Here is a 16,147-nt window from a genome sequence, read left to right on the forward strand (position 1 = left end):
ACACAGCATGGTAGGAACAGGAAAATTTCAAGGCAGTGGGAGAACCAGCCATTATTTCCACAGGCCAGAATAATCTCATACTGTTATGCACCATGAAGCAAATTTCTTAGTTGTCCAAAAATTGCATCATTAATGAATTTTTAAAAAAAATCAAGCATTAAGAAAGGTGTATTTCAAGGCACTGAGGTTACAATCTTCAAAAGAAGTCTAATTAGCAGTAGATATTTTTTTTTCAGACAATGCTGTTTCCCTGTAGTGCCGTCCTCAAGATTTTGTGTGCTATATATGTATAAAAACACATGTAGAAAAACATTTTGTAAGAACACTGGCAAATCCTTCTTCACTCCCCGAAATCAGATCCTCTTTTGGCTGTAGGACAGCTCCTCACAAAATCATCTACTGCTTCACAAACTAACCAAATTAGGGCAAAGGCACTAATGACTACACACATTATAGATGTACAAACGTTACTACCTTTGGGTAGGTCAAATATAACAGTTGCAAGAGCTAATCCTATCAAACCCAGACATCCAAAGGAGCCCAACTTGACCGAGTAAGAGTCAAAGTACCTGGAAACATAGGACAGTTTTTCCTCTTCCTTGTCTCTCTCTCATCTATGCTCAGGGCATCAAATGAAGGCCCTCAATGAAGCAATTTTTCATTTTAAATTACTTTTCTTTCCTGCCAAAAGCACAATACAGTTATTTCTTCTCTTACTTCTATGCAATATAGAAGATGTCTTCTTTACTATTATAAGAAAATTACTGGAGAATAAAGAAACTCTTTCTCTTGACCACAACATCTTCTAAGGAGAAAGTTTTCCATTGTCATGTTCCTCACCTGCAACAAAAAGCTTCAAGAGATGGCAAAAAGAATAAAGGAAAGCAACCTATCAGGCTAGCTGCACAAGTCTTTTTGTCATTATAAAAAGGCGGTTGGATTTCTTGATTTTGTTTACTGTAGGAAGCTACCTTTTTCTTTTTTTCTTTCCTTTCCCCCCCTCCCTTCCTAGAAATTTCTATGCATATCATGTAACCCAAAAATTATCTGTGAGGCTAAAGAAAAGGTTAGAAAGCCTGCTTTTTGAAGGCAAAGCTTCAAAAAGATACAACAGATATGCAAAGAGACCAGCAGAGAAAGCAGTCCCACTGCAAGTGAAGGAATGTCTCTCCGCCTTAGCTAACTTTCACAGGGCAGTTCAGCTGTGTCTTCCATGACTATACAGATGCAGGAGAGCAGCTGATGTGAACACCTCTTGGAGAGGAAAGCTGTTTAATTCTCACCTTACTTTTAGTTTATCTGCCATGTGACAAAGAATTAATTCTATGGCCCTGTTTCAGGACATTCAGGAGCAGGTAGTCTCCACAGGTTAGGCCTTCTTCCCCCATGCCCTTGGAATGCCAAATTTCAGACACAAAGGCTACAAAAGAAATACATTTTGATGTAAAATTAAACATATAGAGTTCCAGTTTTTAAAGGAAGTGTGCAACTTGCTTAACTCCAGTTGCTGGGCCAGGTGTATTTAAGTGTACACAGCTGAATCTTGAGATAAGGATTTCTTGTTTGTTTGTAGCTTTAAAACCTTCAGTGTTGCATGAGAACAAAATTCTATTCTTGAGAGACAAGTATATGCATATTCTCCCCACAGTTCAGAAACACAAGCAACAACTCCATCAAAACAGCTTTGAGCAGTACAACACTACATCTGAAGCAGTTTGGCTGGGATACTTGTTAAAATATTTTTTGTGGCAACATGTCTTCTGGAAAACATAGAGCATGGGGTACATTCACTTCTAGTTCTCATACAAATCCCAATGCTTTGTGCAGGTGCTCAGGTCATGACACTTGTTATGAGTGACAGTGGGCAGACTAACAAAGCTCTTTGCAATTGTGTCAGAACTGCAACACACAAAAGCATTTAAATGCAGAGCTAAGGAGAAAGATTTAAAGGTAAACAAAGTGGTGGTTTCTCCAAGCCCAAAAGCAGCTGGACAAGACAATAGTTACAAATAGGCACAGAAAAGCTACTGATCCTTAGTATTGTCACACAAGGGCATACATCAATCACAAAAAAGTTTGATCATAACACCAAGATCATAAGAATAAAATCATGCCCATTTGACAGCAAAAACAATTTTTAATGCCTAATATTTTTATTTATCTTACTTTTTGCTCAAACCTTAAAACATTTCAGTGATTCCTAATATTCTGCTTTGTCTTTTAGAAGTATAGAGAAATCTAAACAGATCTTAGATCTTTGCAAAGAGAGAAAAATGCAGGAGTTGAAACGAAACATACAATTAAATTGCATCCCTTTCAGGGGACTGCACAAAATGAGTGCTTTAAACAGGAAAACGGAGCTTGGACTCTGCAAATAAATTAAACAATTGCAATGTCAAGAATTGTTGCTAGCAATAGGTAAAAATACAAAAATAAAAAGGATGGTTAGCCTGCACTACATGTCACTAGATGTGGTTCTCAGACACTATTAGCCACATGCAATGGACATGTGTACACATGCATGTTTGTATCTGTAAACAGAAAAGTACCAAGGGCAACCTTTGCCTCCCTCTGTGGACTCTAATGCCAGGACAGAGTAAAGCAACACCCAGATTCTTAGTGAGACAGAAACTGCATCTCATTAAATTAGATGAGGCTTTGGGGTTCTACAACAGTGTGAACCATGATGGAGCTGGTCATTAGGGAGTAAGCTCTCAGTCACATGTAAGTCATTCTCCTGAATGTGGCCCAGTCCAAGGAGCTAAATGCAAACTAGTGTTTGATAATATCTCCATCTCCTAAGTTTGTGACACCAGACTGCACCTGAAGGATCTGGTGATCAGTGTGTATGCTTTGCCAAATAGGCCATAAAGGTTTATGTGAAGAGGGATAGAATGAAGAATCACACACAGTAACACAGCTAAACCCACATTAAGGCAGCTAAAACCGACTATTCAATCCCAAGCTCCTGAATACTCAGTTTAAGAATACTTGGCTTCAGCTGTCTGGGTGTTCAGACCTGTCACTAAAGCTTGACAAAATCCTAGATCTGTCTACTATGAAGGTTTTTCCTCTTTACACCCATACAAAAAACAGCAGAAGAAATGCAACAGATACTTGTTGCAATAATTAAGATGACACCTCTGTTTCTTCGCTAACAAGTCCTACAGAGGGTCATAGTAACACCTTGTCTCTGCAAAATAGCACCTATGAAGGACCATGCCATATGGGAGCTCTGCTGCAAATGTCCAAAGTTCACCCAACTACCTCTTCCAGCTCAAGAGACAGCCACTTGTAAATCCCTTCCCACGAGGTGAATAAAGGGTCCATACAAAGATATTACAACAAAAGCTTCATAAAAACCTTCAGGCACATCACAGTGGAGTCTCAAGGCTCACTATATGGTTTATAAGCACACAAACAGACTTAAATGACATTTGGATGTCAAGAGGCCCCTGATGGTATAGCTGAAATTGCTGAGGAACACACTTTTGCTCAATCAAACAAACAGGAGACAGGGAAAAGCCACCCATGTCCAGTCCTGAGAAGGCAGAAAAATTTGCATTACACAAAAAGAAGCAAGACAGCAGCAGGATGCTCCTCATTATACCCCAACACCAGCAGTGTTTTCAGAAAGGATTTTCAGTTGACTGAAAAGGATATCCTCAATGTCAGCTAACCAGTACTCCCAAGCATAAAAGGACATCCACTCAAGAAAAAGCTAAAGGCTTGCTTGAAGCTTTTGCCAAAACAAGGAATTTGGTAGCAAATAGCTCGTACGTAAATGGACAAAGTCTCTTTGTGAATTCTTCATTAATGTTTCTACTGAGACCTACTTTCCCTGAAGCCTCTTTTAGTCACAGATTTTATCTCAACTTTTTTAAATCACTTATGAGCTCCCCTAAGTCTCCCTTCATGTTTACTTTTAGCCTTTCAATTTTTTTCAATTTCTCCTTGAAAATACAGCCAGACACTTCCCTCCCCCCGCCCTTACTACTTCTGTATACCCCCAAAAAGTATTTAATCAGTGTCTGAAAAATTATTCTACTAAAGGAAAAAAAAATATAGGAGAGTAAAACTCAATTACACAAAGTGAACTCATGCACAAAGAAGATCCAAAAGTCTTCAAAATGGAAGTTTTGGTTTCTAAACAACTGAACCATTAAAATAATAGACTTGCACTTTTCCTTATTTTCTCTCCCCAGAGAGGGACAGGAACTCCAAGGAATCTGATGGGCTGACTTGCCTGAAACCCTGCTCTTTTCCAAATATGGTCACACAAGTACAAAAAGGTGAGATAGTTTCAATTGTTCATGTTCAATTGTTCAAATTGTCTATTTATTTTAGAAGCCCTTAGTATCAGGTTCAGAGGCTGTATTGATACCACCTCCAACCTCCACAAAAGCTGTCAGAGTTTATCCTCCAAATCTGTGAGTTTATCCCTTCTTTTTGCACATTAGTTTGTCACACATCTGGACTGTATGGAACAAGAGGTTTTTCAGAGGACTGAGCATGAACAGAAGCAAGAGAGTTCAGACAGTGTGGTCCTTCCAGCTGCAAAGTTTTTATGCTTTTACACAAGGACACTTGTTTCTTGAAGCCTTTTTCCAGATGTTGCCACTATCCTATTTCCAGAAACCTGGAAACTGCCAGAGATCTTAGCAGGCCAAAAAAGGTGCAACTGGCGGGATAAAGGTGCACTAGCAACAGAGGGACAGACAGGAGTAATCACCAAATTCAGCATTATTTAGGTGCATATTTAAAGCAAAAGCAAAAAGAATCACAACAGAGGGAAAAAGTGGGAAAGAAATGAAAATAAACCAAGTGATGAACAGAACTGTGGGCTTACAGTATGCATCTCAAGAATAGCAAAGTAGTTTGCAAATCTGGAGTAAAAAGAAAAGAAAAGCCACATTTTTAATTACCTCTAAAGAAAGTTATATACTGTTAACAAACCACATCCAGTTTCTCTTTAGAAAAGAAGAAATATATTGAGGCAATCCATTAACAGAGATGGCATTTTATATAATACAATGAAGCAGAAACTTTAGTTTAGTTTAGTATGCCAATCTAATCAAAGTGGAGGACTGGGAAACAATTTGTCATAGATAGATTATACTATTAACAGTAAAATAAGTGAATATAAACATATTTTCATTGTAGTTTTCATTGAAGCACTTTTTTCTGATAAAGCCACTATTATACTCAATATAGTTCATAATACATTCATAACACCAAACCTGTTCATTCCTACAAATAGTGCTTGAGTGTGGAATTTTTCCTGTTCTTTGCAGAGATTTTTTTTTTCTTGCCTTCTTCCTCTGGGAAAAATATTTAGGCAGCAAATACCCTTTAGTGCAATGTAAGTTGAGTTATTTGATAAAGTTCAGTGTGCTGTGCTGCATTTTCACTTTTCTAGTTTATGAGGAGTCTCATACTTAGCTCTCTAGATGTCACTGTTGGGCAGAGAAGAGGATGAAATCAAGCACATCAGAGTTTGTAAAGCTCTCTCATCCACTTGTTAGAGTTGCTTTGAAAATTCACCTTCCATTGAGTTGCTAACAACCAACACCAGAAAGAGGGAAAAGACGAAAAATCCCCCTCTGTGTAATGAAGTTGTCTTTTCTTGCATAGCACAGCACCATCTCAGTTCCAGAAATAACTCTGGAGCTTTCTGATATAAATTATCTTCTGCTTCATAGCAAAAAACCTCATTTATGATTACTAATCAGAACTGAATTTGAGTAAGATTCTATTGAACTTTCCCCACATATTTATCAGAGAGCAAAGCGGCAAGTATGTCACAGCTTTCTGAAGATTAATTCATGTAATTTAAATCCTATATATCTAGCAGTACTGCAATTCAATAGGGCTTGTACATATGTAAAACTTCTAGATTAAAACAAACACTTTAGCTACATATAGATTTCCAATTTATGACAAAGGATAATTTCCTTTTCTTCCATATCAACATGAATAAACTTGCAGAACAACATTACTAATTCCAAATTTCATAATTTTTTAAAATCTATTTTATATGAGATTCCTTCTCTGTAGTAATTCAAGTTCTCTATACGATAGGATCTAACACTCCTGTAAGAAACACTCTTTACTGGTTTCACTGACCATTGCACTAAACGAGCAGTGAGTGCCTGCTCCCAACTGCAGCCACAAGAAATGTTTTCAGTGTGAAAGCAGGAAGACAAACATTTCATAAACTGACAGAACACAGTTACCAAAACACCATTCCCAGGTTTTTCAGGTAATTTTGCAAAAGATGCAGCAATCTGCTTAGTTCATAACAGCAGCATTGTACAGATAGTATCACCATCCACCAAAATCATCTAAAATCAGAGTTTCCCTTACCCCAAATGGTGGATATGAAGCAGCAGCAGCAGCAGAGGCAACGCTCACTGCAGGAGGTGGTAGTCCTGAAGAAGAAGGTGGGAACAGACCCAAGGCATTCAGATTTAATCCAGGAATTAAATGTGCTTGAAGCTGCAATGGCAGAAGAGTTATTTAAGATTTACAGTCCTGGTTATTAACTTTAATAAAATCCTAGTTGGCATAGGTTATTAACCTTTTGGGATGCTATTTAAAAATAAAATCAACTCCATTACCCCAAGGACTCTTTCAAACCTATTTCCCAGACATATGCACAGACCAGTAATATTAAAAACACATAGTAGGAAAGGCAGCTGTGAATCACTTGCTACAACTTAACCAGCAAAAGATAATTCATTTGGATAATAGTACAATTTACTTTGAGCAAACAATTATCAGAAAAATAATAGTTTTGGCCCTATACTAAAACGACTGTCCTGTGGAAACAAAGATCATGCACAAACTATGACTTTTCATACACTGGGACATAGATACATGACACTACAACCACATCCTCCCTCCTCTATCCTTTCCCTCCCATGCCTTGCAAATGATGAAGTGATGTATGTCCAGCATTTGCTGGGAAAGGATCAGCTGTAAATTTGCATGTCCCTTGTTTGACCACACCTGAGAAAAGTGGCAGCATCATGTGTTAGGAAGCATTTATTGTCAGTGGTACAAAACTGTTCAGTACCCTTTTCCAGATTACTGCCCAGTAACATGAACATGCTTTAGAAATGCCTCAGACAGGGACAAACATTATCTCATGCCATTAAGATAAGTCAATCAGGAGACACTAAAACCCTCCAAAACTTGACCAACTCAAAATCCACCTTAATAATCACTACAAACTAAACTTGAAATCTATACAGTAGCAGAGGTAGTTTTTAGCTTCCCACGCCTTTGCCAAACAGCAATGCAGTCTCTAGCTCACCCCTGCTTGGTATATGAAACAAAAATGCACCACAATAAAATACTTCATGTCCTCATGTGCAGATTATGTCCTACAATTTGCTTAACATGGGAGGCAGGGAGCAAAAGCAGGAAGTGTCAGTAGGAAAACCATAAACACAACAGACATTTCTAGCAAGTCAAGATTACCATAAACTGAAAAAATATATCCAGTCTAATTCTAGACCATAAGATTGGGATACACATACACAAAAAGCTCTTTATAACTTATCAAAAGTCTCAATCGTTTCTCAACATGCATTAGTAATACTTTGGCAAACTAATGAAGTATGTTGTTTTCATTACATAATCTCCAATCCTCTACAAATAGCTAAATGTCTTTATCATCATTATAAAAAAAACTTAATAAAGCCTTCTTAAATTAAATAATTGAAAACAGGAGATATCCTTCTTCCATACATTGTTATGCTTTTTACATGAAGACACTGAATCACTACTCTAAAAACATGCAAGCTAGAGCACATAAACCATAACAGCACAAACACACCTTCCTTCAGGTTTTTGCAACAAGAAAAAAGTGAAACGCTCATTCATTTCCTCAATCTGAATCTAGTTCTCAGTTTCCTCACTCAAAACTAACAAGAAAAAGCCTTCAGTAAAACAGCACACATATATAAATAAATAAGCACATGCCTACCTCCCCACCCTCCTTCCCCAATTAATAAAAGAGTCAACAGAGGCTGCAACAGAAAAATTTTGATGTTACAAAAAAAAATCACCAGGAGAACAGTGGGACAGGACACAGACTGTCCAGAGACACTGTGGGCTTTCTGTCCATGGAGATGTTCAAGAGGAGACAAGCCCTGCATAACTTTGTTTAAATTTTAAGTGGGACCTGTAGGGAACAAATCTCCTGTTGGGCCAGGTGATGTCCAGGGGTCCCTCCACCTGAATCTTTCAATGGTTCTAGTTTCAGAAGGAGTCCATGCCACAACGAAACTCACATTCATAGCAGCAATGTCATTTTCATAGGACTCCCTGATTTTCTTCATAATTTCTTCCTCAGCCTTGGCACATGTTTCAATACTGCCTTTAACTGTAATGGTCCTTTCCGGATTATAGAGTGTTAAGTCCTGCAATCTGCAAATGACACAGAAGCACAATTATTTAGGAAATAATAGAGGGTAATCCAGGTTTACCAGTCAAACACAATGACATCTGAGCATGTCAAGTTTGCTTTCCAAAGAACCATAGAATCAATTCATACCAGGGCTCAAATACAGTCCACAGAGAATTGGCAGAAACTCTTTTGTCATAGAAAACACAAGATAAATTTCCACAGCAAGGTTTGGCATCAGATGGTCGAGATTGCTTAGGTGCTATGCCAAATGGAAACCCTCATGCTGCACAGGAACACAAGGTGCAGAGCAGTACGGCAACATTTTGCTTCACACGCCACACCAGCCCTACCAACAGGGAGGGTTTCAGACACCCCATAAACACAGATCATAAGAAACTTTCTTTCTGTTTCTTTCCACAAGAACTATAGCTTATTCCTTAAGGATGGAGGGGCAAAAAGCCCAACCCTCAGTGAAACAGCAGGAAAGACTCCAAATACTCAAAATGGGAAAAAGAAAAGCTGTGTGCAAGTCAACATTTGATGCGAAACACTAATAACTCCTCTGGGAAAACAAAAGGGTGTCAGCATTAAATGGGTGCTTTATTTGGTAACAAATGCTAACCTTCTATAGGAAGTTTCCATGGTAAAATGGAATAAACAAACTGGGAAGCCATGGTATACCCATGTACTGAGAAATGGTGGAAAACAGGTGAAGACAAAGTGCAGAGCAAGATACAGGAGTGAGGAAGCCCATGACAGAAAGCAGAGAGGAAGCAGCATGCAAGGCTTTGCTTTCTTGCACAGCAGGCAGCTGTGTGTCTTAGTTAAGCAGTGGGAAGTACAAAATGCATCCACAAAGCAGTCTAAGTTTCCAGTGAACAAGCACCAAGTTACTGCCTCAAGAAAGAAAATGATGGAAAACACCCCAAAGAGGAGAAACACTTTCCAAAACCACATGCCTTACTTTAAATTTATGGACAAGCTAACAAAAAAAGTCTAAATGAAGAGATCAGGAGAAAGACTAATTAGATAGAGCAAAAGCAGTGAGCATACATGCTTTTTTATGTACCAGGAATTTCACGGGGCTATTTCAGGCATGGGATGACGAATACAATCTTGAGGCCAAGATTTTAGTGCGAATAAACCATTAACTTGATAAATTAAAAAATACACTGTGAGTGTTTACAGACAATGTGTTATTTATGTCATCATCAATAAAGACAAGTTGATTTCACAGAATAAGAACCATTATCCCATTTAGACTGTACACTTTTTTCCCCTTTAAGCAACAGCATTAACAGTCTGTGTACTGTTTGGAAACAAAATATTTATGCCAGCACATTTAATATAGCATGCTGGCCTTACATAATCTATCCTTGAAGTACACATTTGATTTGTTTCTCTTCCTCACACTAATTCCATTAACACTTATACACCTTTAAGGAAGGCTTCAGGTTTTTTCACCCAAATTTGATTTTCTCTTTTTGAGGAGACAGATTCACTCCCAACTTTGTCCTCATTTGAGCTACTTTCTGCTGTACTTTTTCTTTGTCTCCTGCATGTATTCACATGTCTTCATACATTTTCATGTGTCTTGCAAACTTTTTTCCTTTCTTACAGTCTGTAAGCCTCATTCTCACCCTTTCTGGCTAAAGCCACATCCAAGATACCCTCAAATGCTTGAAAGTTCATGCCAGAGTATTCGTTATTCAAAACAGGAGGTTCTCTGAAGATATTACTCCAGGGTAAAACTACTATCGATTGCCAAGCTTCTAGAGATGTTGATCTCATCAGTGATTTGCAGATTTCCAGTAAAGGTGAAAACTTGTTTAATCTCAGCTAAATTTGAAGGTATCTCAGATACCTTCACAAACTCATAGACTAAAAAACTATTACTTTGAAACAGACTAGCCAGTGTATCACAGTTTGACTGCTAGTGGTCAAGAGGGACACAACTGCTACAAAAAATACTCTTTCCAGTATTCATGTTCACTTCCTTCCCTCTAATCCAAAAATTCCCTACATACCAGTAACTGCATCATCAGTAATTTCACTCATTTTTGCACATAGCTCAGAACTGATCCAGGCTTATAGTTTCAAACACTCATTACATACAGTATAAAATGTTAGAAACAACCAACAGTTAAAATATGGTCTTACACAGGCTCCACATTGCTTATGTTATTTTTAGGCTTGCTCTTGACTGAGTTTACAATGAAGACTCACTGTTTACATAAAATTTAACTGAGCTTAAGTAACAGTTTCATCCACAGGATGGAAAGGCCTATGAAGGGCTGTTATCTCAGTCTTCAACACTCAATATTTTTCTAAGAACTCCACCTGAAAGTACCACAGCAGCATTACTACTGTTTGAGACCTCTCACCGAAAGATTAGGCTACCAAAAACTTACGGAGATATTGTGATTTTAGTATCTGTGTCCTGTTCAATTTTCTTCAGGTTTCTTCCTTCTTTGCCAATAAGTCGGCCAACGAAGTTGTTGTGTGCCAATATCTTCAAGGGAATTTCTTCTGTACTGTAATGGAAGTTATACCCAGTGAGACTTTCGGAGACCAGAGCACAAGTTTTTATGTGTGTTATGGATAAACTTAATTTCCATAGAAATGTCCCCAAGTCCCATTCACTAACACACAAGTTTACACTAGATGCAAAACAAGTCCAGGTGTAATGGACTTTTCAGAACTATCACCCAGAGCTTCACTGTAACACACCTTGAGCTAAATGGCAGCAAGAGCTGTTGGGAAGAAAGTATATCTTAAAGCTTGTAGCAAGAGCTCATAACCTATTATGCTCACTCTAAAAGGTATCAGTTGCTCAAGAAACTTCTGAATTTGCTCCAGTTCATCTCAAAATCACAGCCAATGTCTAACACAGTAGATGTATGCTGGGGCTAATTAAGCAACTAGACTGTCTTGAAAGGTAAAATGTCTTAGTTCTTTTACCTATTTAGAAATGGGTAACAGCAACAAAGATTCATTGGTTAACAGTTTTTAAAGACTATATCTTTAAATGAAGTGAATGAGAATTCAGAATTTTTAATGCTTCTACAATGAAATGCTTTTTACTCACAATTTAGTATCTTGAGCTTCCTTTTGCATGATCTCCATAATAATTTTACAAGCCGTTGAGCAGCCTTCAGGAGTTGAGTGGATAGTAATTGGTTTCTCAGCAGCACCTGCATTCTCTTTACGATGAATATCAATTCTTGAAAGAAAGAAAAACACTAACTGTAACCATGTGGTCTATCGTAACACTTTTGTATTTCCAAGTCTCATAAAATTAATTTATTTTGAGCTATTGGTGACTACTTTTAAGTAGTTTCATTTCGAAAAGTTAACTAGTTAACATATCCTAAATACTAATATTTGTGTGTTATAAAGAGTCTCTACTATCCTGATTTTACCAGCTAAACCCTATTTTTGTGGACACAGGGATCTTGTCTTCTCAGTAAACTCCCATCAAGATATTCAGGGGAGTTGTTAGGTAGACAGTCTGTGATAAACCACTGCAGACAACATCCCATCAAGATTTCCCAGTACTCCACCACCAGCTCCCTTGCTTGACTAAGAATGACTGTGCAGCTATGGGACAGTCAGGCTTTTTTCCCCATCTTGTCTTTAATTAGCTCAGCAGCAGAGTTTCCCAGCACTCCTCTGCTAGCAAGTAGCATCACAGTACCACTTAACTCATCAAGAAGTTATCAGGGCTATCACCCCACAGTACTTGCATCCATCCTCAAGATTAGTTTCTTACACTTTTTCATCCTGGATTTTGTCCTGACATTACCTTTCCACTAACTCCAGCCTCTACCACTTTAAAACTACTAGCCTTGGTCTACACCACGGTTTATGTAGCTCTAGGAATTTTTAAAAAATTAAGTATAGCCTGCTTAAAGACAATGCCTTGGATATTACTGGTCCTCTGCCAGTAACTGCAGGTCACATCCTCTTTCCATCTCTGTTTTTTCCTTATGCCCCTCTTCCTCAAATCATAGCTGTTTCCAAACTGAAACAACAATGTTGCTTTTCAATAAGGCTCTTTACTCTTGTAGTTATTTCTGGTGCTGAACATTCATTTTGTTTCACAATGAAGCATTTTCCAAGAAGCCTATGGCAATCCTTGATAGAACTGGAAGCAGATGAAATTTCTTTTTTTATCCCCAAATCAATGAAAACATCATTCTTGATGTCACAAATCTGTGAAGTTAGCAACCTGTAATTATTTCTACTCCATCCACCCTTCTAAGAGATAAAGCTTTCCTATGTTTATTTTCCAGGATTTTTATAGTCAGAGAATTAGATGTTTTAGGTATCACCTGAAAAATTGGTTACCCATAGGCAAAGTACAGCCAAGTCTTGTCAGGACACCACAAAACTCTCAAACCTGTGCTGCTAAACACACTAAATAGTCTTCTGGGTTACAACATGTTAATAAGAAGTTGGAAGGAGCATCATGATAATCGTGGGTTTGGGGTGGGGAGGTGAGGGGAAACCTGTTTGTTGGGAGTTGGGGTGTAATTAGAGAGGGCTCCCTTATCCTCATTAGCTACTCAAAACTGAAGCTGCCACCTGCCCCATACCCCTCACACACAGCTTATTTCCACATCCCACCTGCTGCAGCTACAGAACTGGGGGTTCCTACCAGTCTATTGCTGAATTAAGCATCTTAGCACTCTTCTTTTAGGGGTATCCTGGAAAAAGTCTTGGAATAGGAACACCACCTCCCTCTGCACTGAGCTCTTCCTTGTGGGTAGGGATTTAATATGCACTGGAAACAATCTCCTCCAGTGTCTCCAGACCCCAGTGCTCTAAGCTTCTTAAGTCACTTAGCAGCTTGCTTTTTGCCTCCTGTGCATTTCCTTAATCTTTGTTTTGGTGTGGTCTGCAACTTGATAGCAACAAATCTGTTCTCCAGAAATAGAAGGGGTTGAGGTGAAAGAAGTAGTGAGAGGAGATAAGAAGGGGGTTTGTTGTTTGATTTTTTTTCCCCCATCCTCTTGAATTGATAACATTTACAAATCCTAAGAATGCCCTAAATAAAACTAAAGCTGTAATAAACACTTGAAGACTTGGATATGTCAGCACACTGACTGCATGCCCTACAGACCAACGTACAACAGCTCTTTCAGTTTCACTTTCTGTGCTAGAACCATATTAGTACATCTGTAAGCAAAACTCTCCAACAAAGTACTATTCTGCTAGCACTGCCTAGTTTCCCTTTTTTTAAAAATGGACAAATAAGTCAACTAGCATTTGAACATATGTCAAGGACAGAATCCAGTCTTTAAATAAATCTTGCAAAACATTCTGTTCACCATCATCTTCATTTACTCTCTGATCACACAGGTTAGTTGTGAAGTTTTACAAATTCCTCTTTACATAAGCAATGAGAACACAATATTAAAGCTATTAATAACAGCTTTGTAAAGTAACTTACTTGGACTGTGTCTGCTTTGTAATGTTTCTGATTGTTGCTCCTTCTTTCCCAATAATGGCTCCTACAAACTGTGTGGGAACCAGCATCCGTAGAGGAACATCTGACTGTGGTTTCTGCCTTGTGGTTGCACCAGGTGACCCTTGCCTAGGAGGACCCCTCTGCCCAAATCCACGTCTTCCTTGGGGATGTTGTTGTGGGGGTTGCTGGGCTGCCATTTCATCAGGGATGTATGCCACTTTCAAGGAATAGTTTTCAAGCTGAAACCCGTTCAGTTTTTCTATTGCTCTGTTATTTGCAAAGAGGAGGAGAAAGGAGATTAAAAAAACCTGCAATCACATGCAAGGCCTTATGAAATGACAAGTCATTCAGATACAGACTTCTGCTTCTTCTGAACTGCACAGCGAGGCTAGAAACTGCTTCTAAGATGAAAAGTTACATTTTAAATTCTGATTACACAAAGTCACCAAGATTCTGATTACACAAAGTCACCATATTAAGAACTACAAGTTAGTTCTTGCTTCCTCAGGGCTTTCATGCACTTTAAATGTTTTGCTGGTCCAACTCTATCAGCAAAACCTCACAGGAGACAGAGCTTATACACTCAAAAGCATTCTTTTGCCTGATTTAATTTAAATCAATTTCCCAAATAGAATTAAAGCTGCACCGGAGGGAAAACTTTTTAGCTGCTATCACAGCACCTTCATTAGGGTTTTTGACAGTGTAGCTATTTGGCTGTAGTTTTTGCAATAACTGATACAGCTGTGACAGAAAAGAAAAAAACTACATACGTATGAAAAAGACAGCACCTTGTTCATTCTCAGCAGGAAATGAAGCATTCAAAGCCAGTCAATGGCATCTGAAACAGCACTTAGCAGACCACAACAGCACCTTGCAACTTGCCAGCTAGTCATGTTGTAAGTAGGTTTAAAACTTAAATAGAAAATTAAAGCCCATGCATAAGTTAAACTCTCCATAGATACAAAGTTGTTAGAAGGCATTTAAATGGTGTTTCAACTTCTCTTGTTCTTTTAGTTAAACATTACAGAGGGATACTACTCAAATGTACACAGCCACTCACACGCTGGTGGGTCCATCACAGTGAATATAGCCTTTTGGTTGCTCAGCATTCCCTCTGCCCAGTCCCTCTCTCTAACCAAGGTGGGGACAAATCTGCAAGCCAGACTGACCTGATAGTGGTCTCATTTTCACAGGGTGAACACAACTGAACTTGAAAACTTATTCTGGAGATAGCATACCTTCCACTCACAGAGTAGAGTCAATACAACTAAAGGTCCAGCCAACAGTAGGAGTAACTAAGCTACATGTAACACGCTACTGAACTAGTAGTATAAAAAAAAAGAAGAAAAACCAATACATCTGCCTAAGAAAGAAATTTCAAAATCTTACTCCAAAAGGTATTATTATTCAGATTATGTGTGATATATTGATCACTGGAATATGCATTTGTTTGGGGTAGTTTTAAAATGCCAGTTTTAATCTTGGACCAATGATTACCAACAGATTTTCTTTAAAGATAAAATTTAAATTAAAAGCAGTAGTGTGAGAAAGGGGGTTTTCCATCTCAAAGGAAAATTCCAATAAACATATGCTGTGGAGCAAGGCTTGTGGCTTTCAGAAACTTAACCCAGTCCATGCATTCACACATGTTTAAAGGAAGTTGCTGCCTGTTTACCAAACACACAGCCTTTGCAACACTTTTGCTCCTGTCTCTACTACAGAGATTATGTATGGTGCTAAGCCAATTTCCTACGTTTTCAAGGGTAGCCAGTGACAAGTACTATTTGTCTTCTAGGTGTCCCATTTGACAGCCCGGTTCTCTAGTAGCTGTTGAAGCCAAGCAGCAGCTTTGCAGATAAGTGGGATTTGAGTACTGAGGGTAACAACATGCCCCTCATCTCCCTGGGGTCGATCCAGCATCCTCAAAATACTCCTGTCAGGCAATAAAGAGCTTATGTGAAAACAAGTAATTTGTGTCTTTGGAACGGTATTTAATAAGGGCTGGTAATAAATAAGGCCCAAGGCAATACCAATGAACAAAGAAAGCAAAATATTGAATAACTGATCACTGCTCATTAAATACTTCTGTTAACCAAATGAAACCCACGTCCTTTGGGAATTGGGCAGGAGAATAATTACTCCCATAACAGAAGAATCCCTTACAGCATAAGAAAAAGGAGCTGTATTAGACTTTTGAGAGGCTATTTCAGCACTGATATTTCTTAACTTTTACTCCATGAACTCTGAAGAGCATTTTA

At 38.4% G+C, this 16,147-nt stretch overlaps 1 protein-coding gene across 2 annotated transcripts in view; it reads right to left on the bottom strand.

Annotated features, from left to right (window-relative positions):
- IGF2BP3 (insulin like growth factor 2 mRNA binding protein 3) overlaps positions 1–16,147 on the bottom strand; it is a 111,229-nt gene that overhangs the window by 18,626 nt on the left and 76,456 nt on the right. For both annotated transcript variants that reach the window (XM_071560924.1, XM_071560923.1), the window contains exons 6-10: positions 13,872–14,156; positions 11,505–11,639; positions 10,828–10,950; positions 8,301–8,436; positions 6,367–6,498 (exon numbers count right to left, since the gene is read on the bottom strand). In XM_071560924.1, the coding sequence (XP_071417025.1) occupies positions 6,367–6,498; positions 8,301–8,436; positions 10,828–10,950; positions 11,505–11,639; positions 13,872–14,156 (811 nt within the window). The remainder of the gene's footprint in view (positions 1–6,366; positions 6,499–8,300; positions 8,437–10,827; positions 10,951–11,504; positions 11,640–13,871; positions 14,157–16,147) is intronic.

The sequence above is a fragment of the Pithys albifrons genome, chromosome 7 (assembly GCF_047495875.1).
Source record: "Pithys albifrons albifrons isolate INPA30051 chromosome 7, PitAlb_v1, whole genome shotgun sequence".
Lineage (NCBI taxonomy): Eukaryota > Metazoa > Chordata > Aves > Passeriformes > Thamnophilidae > Pithys > Pithys albifrons.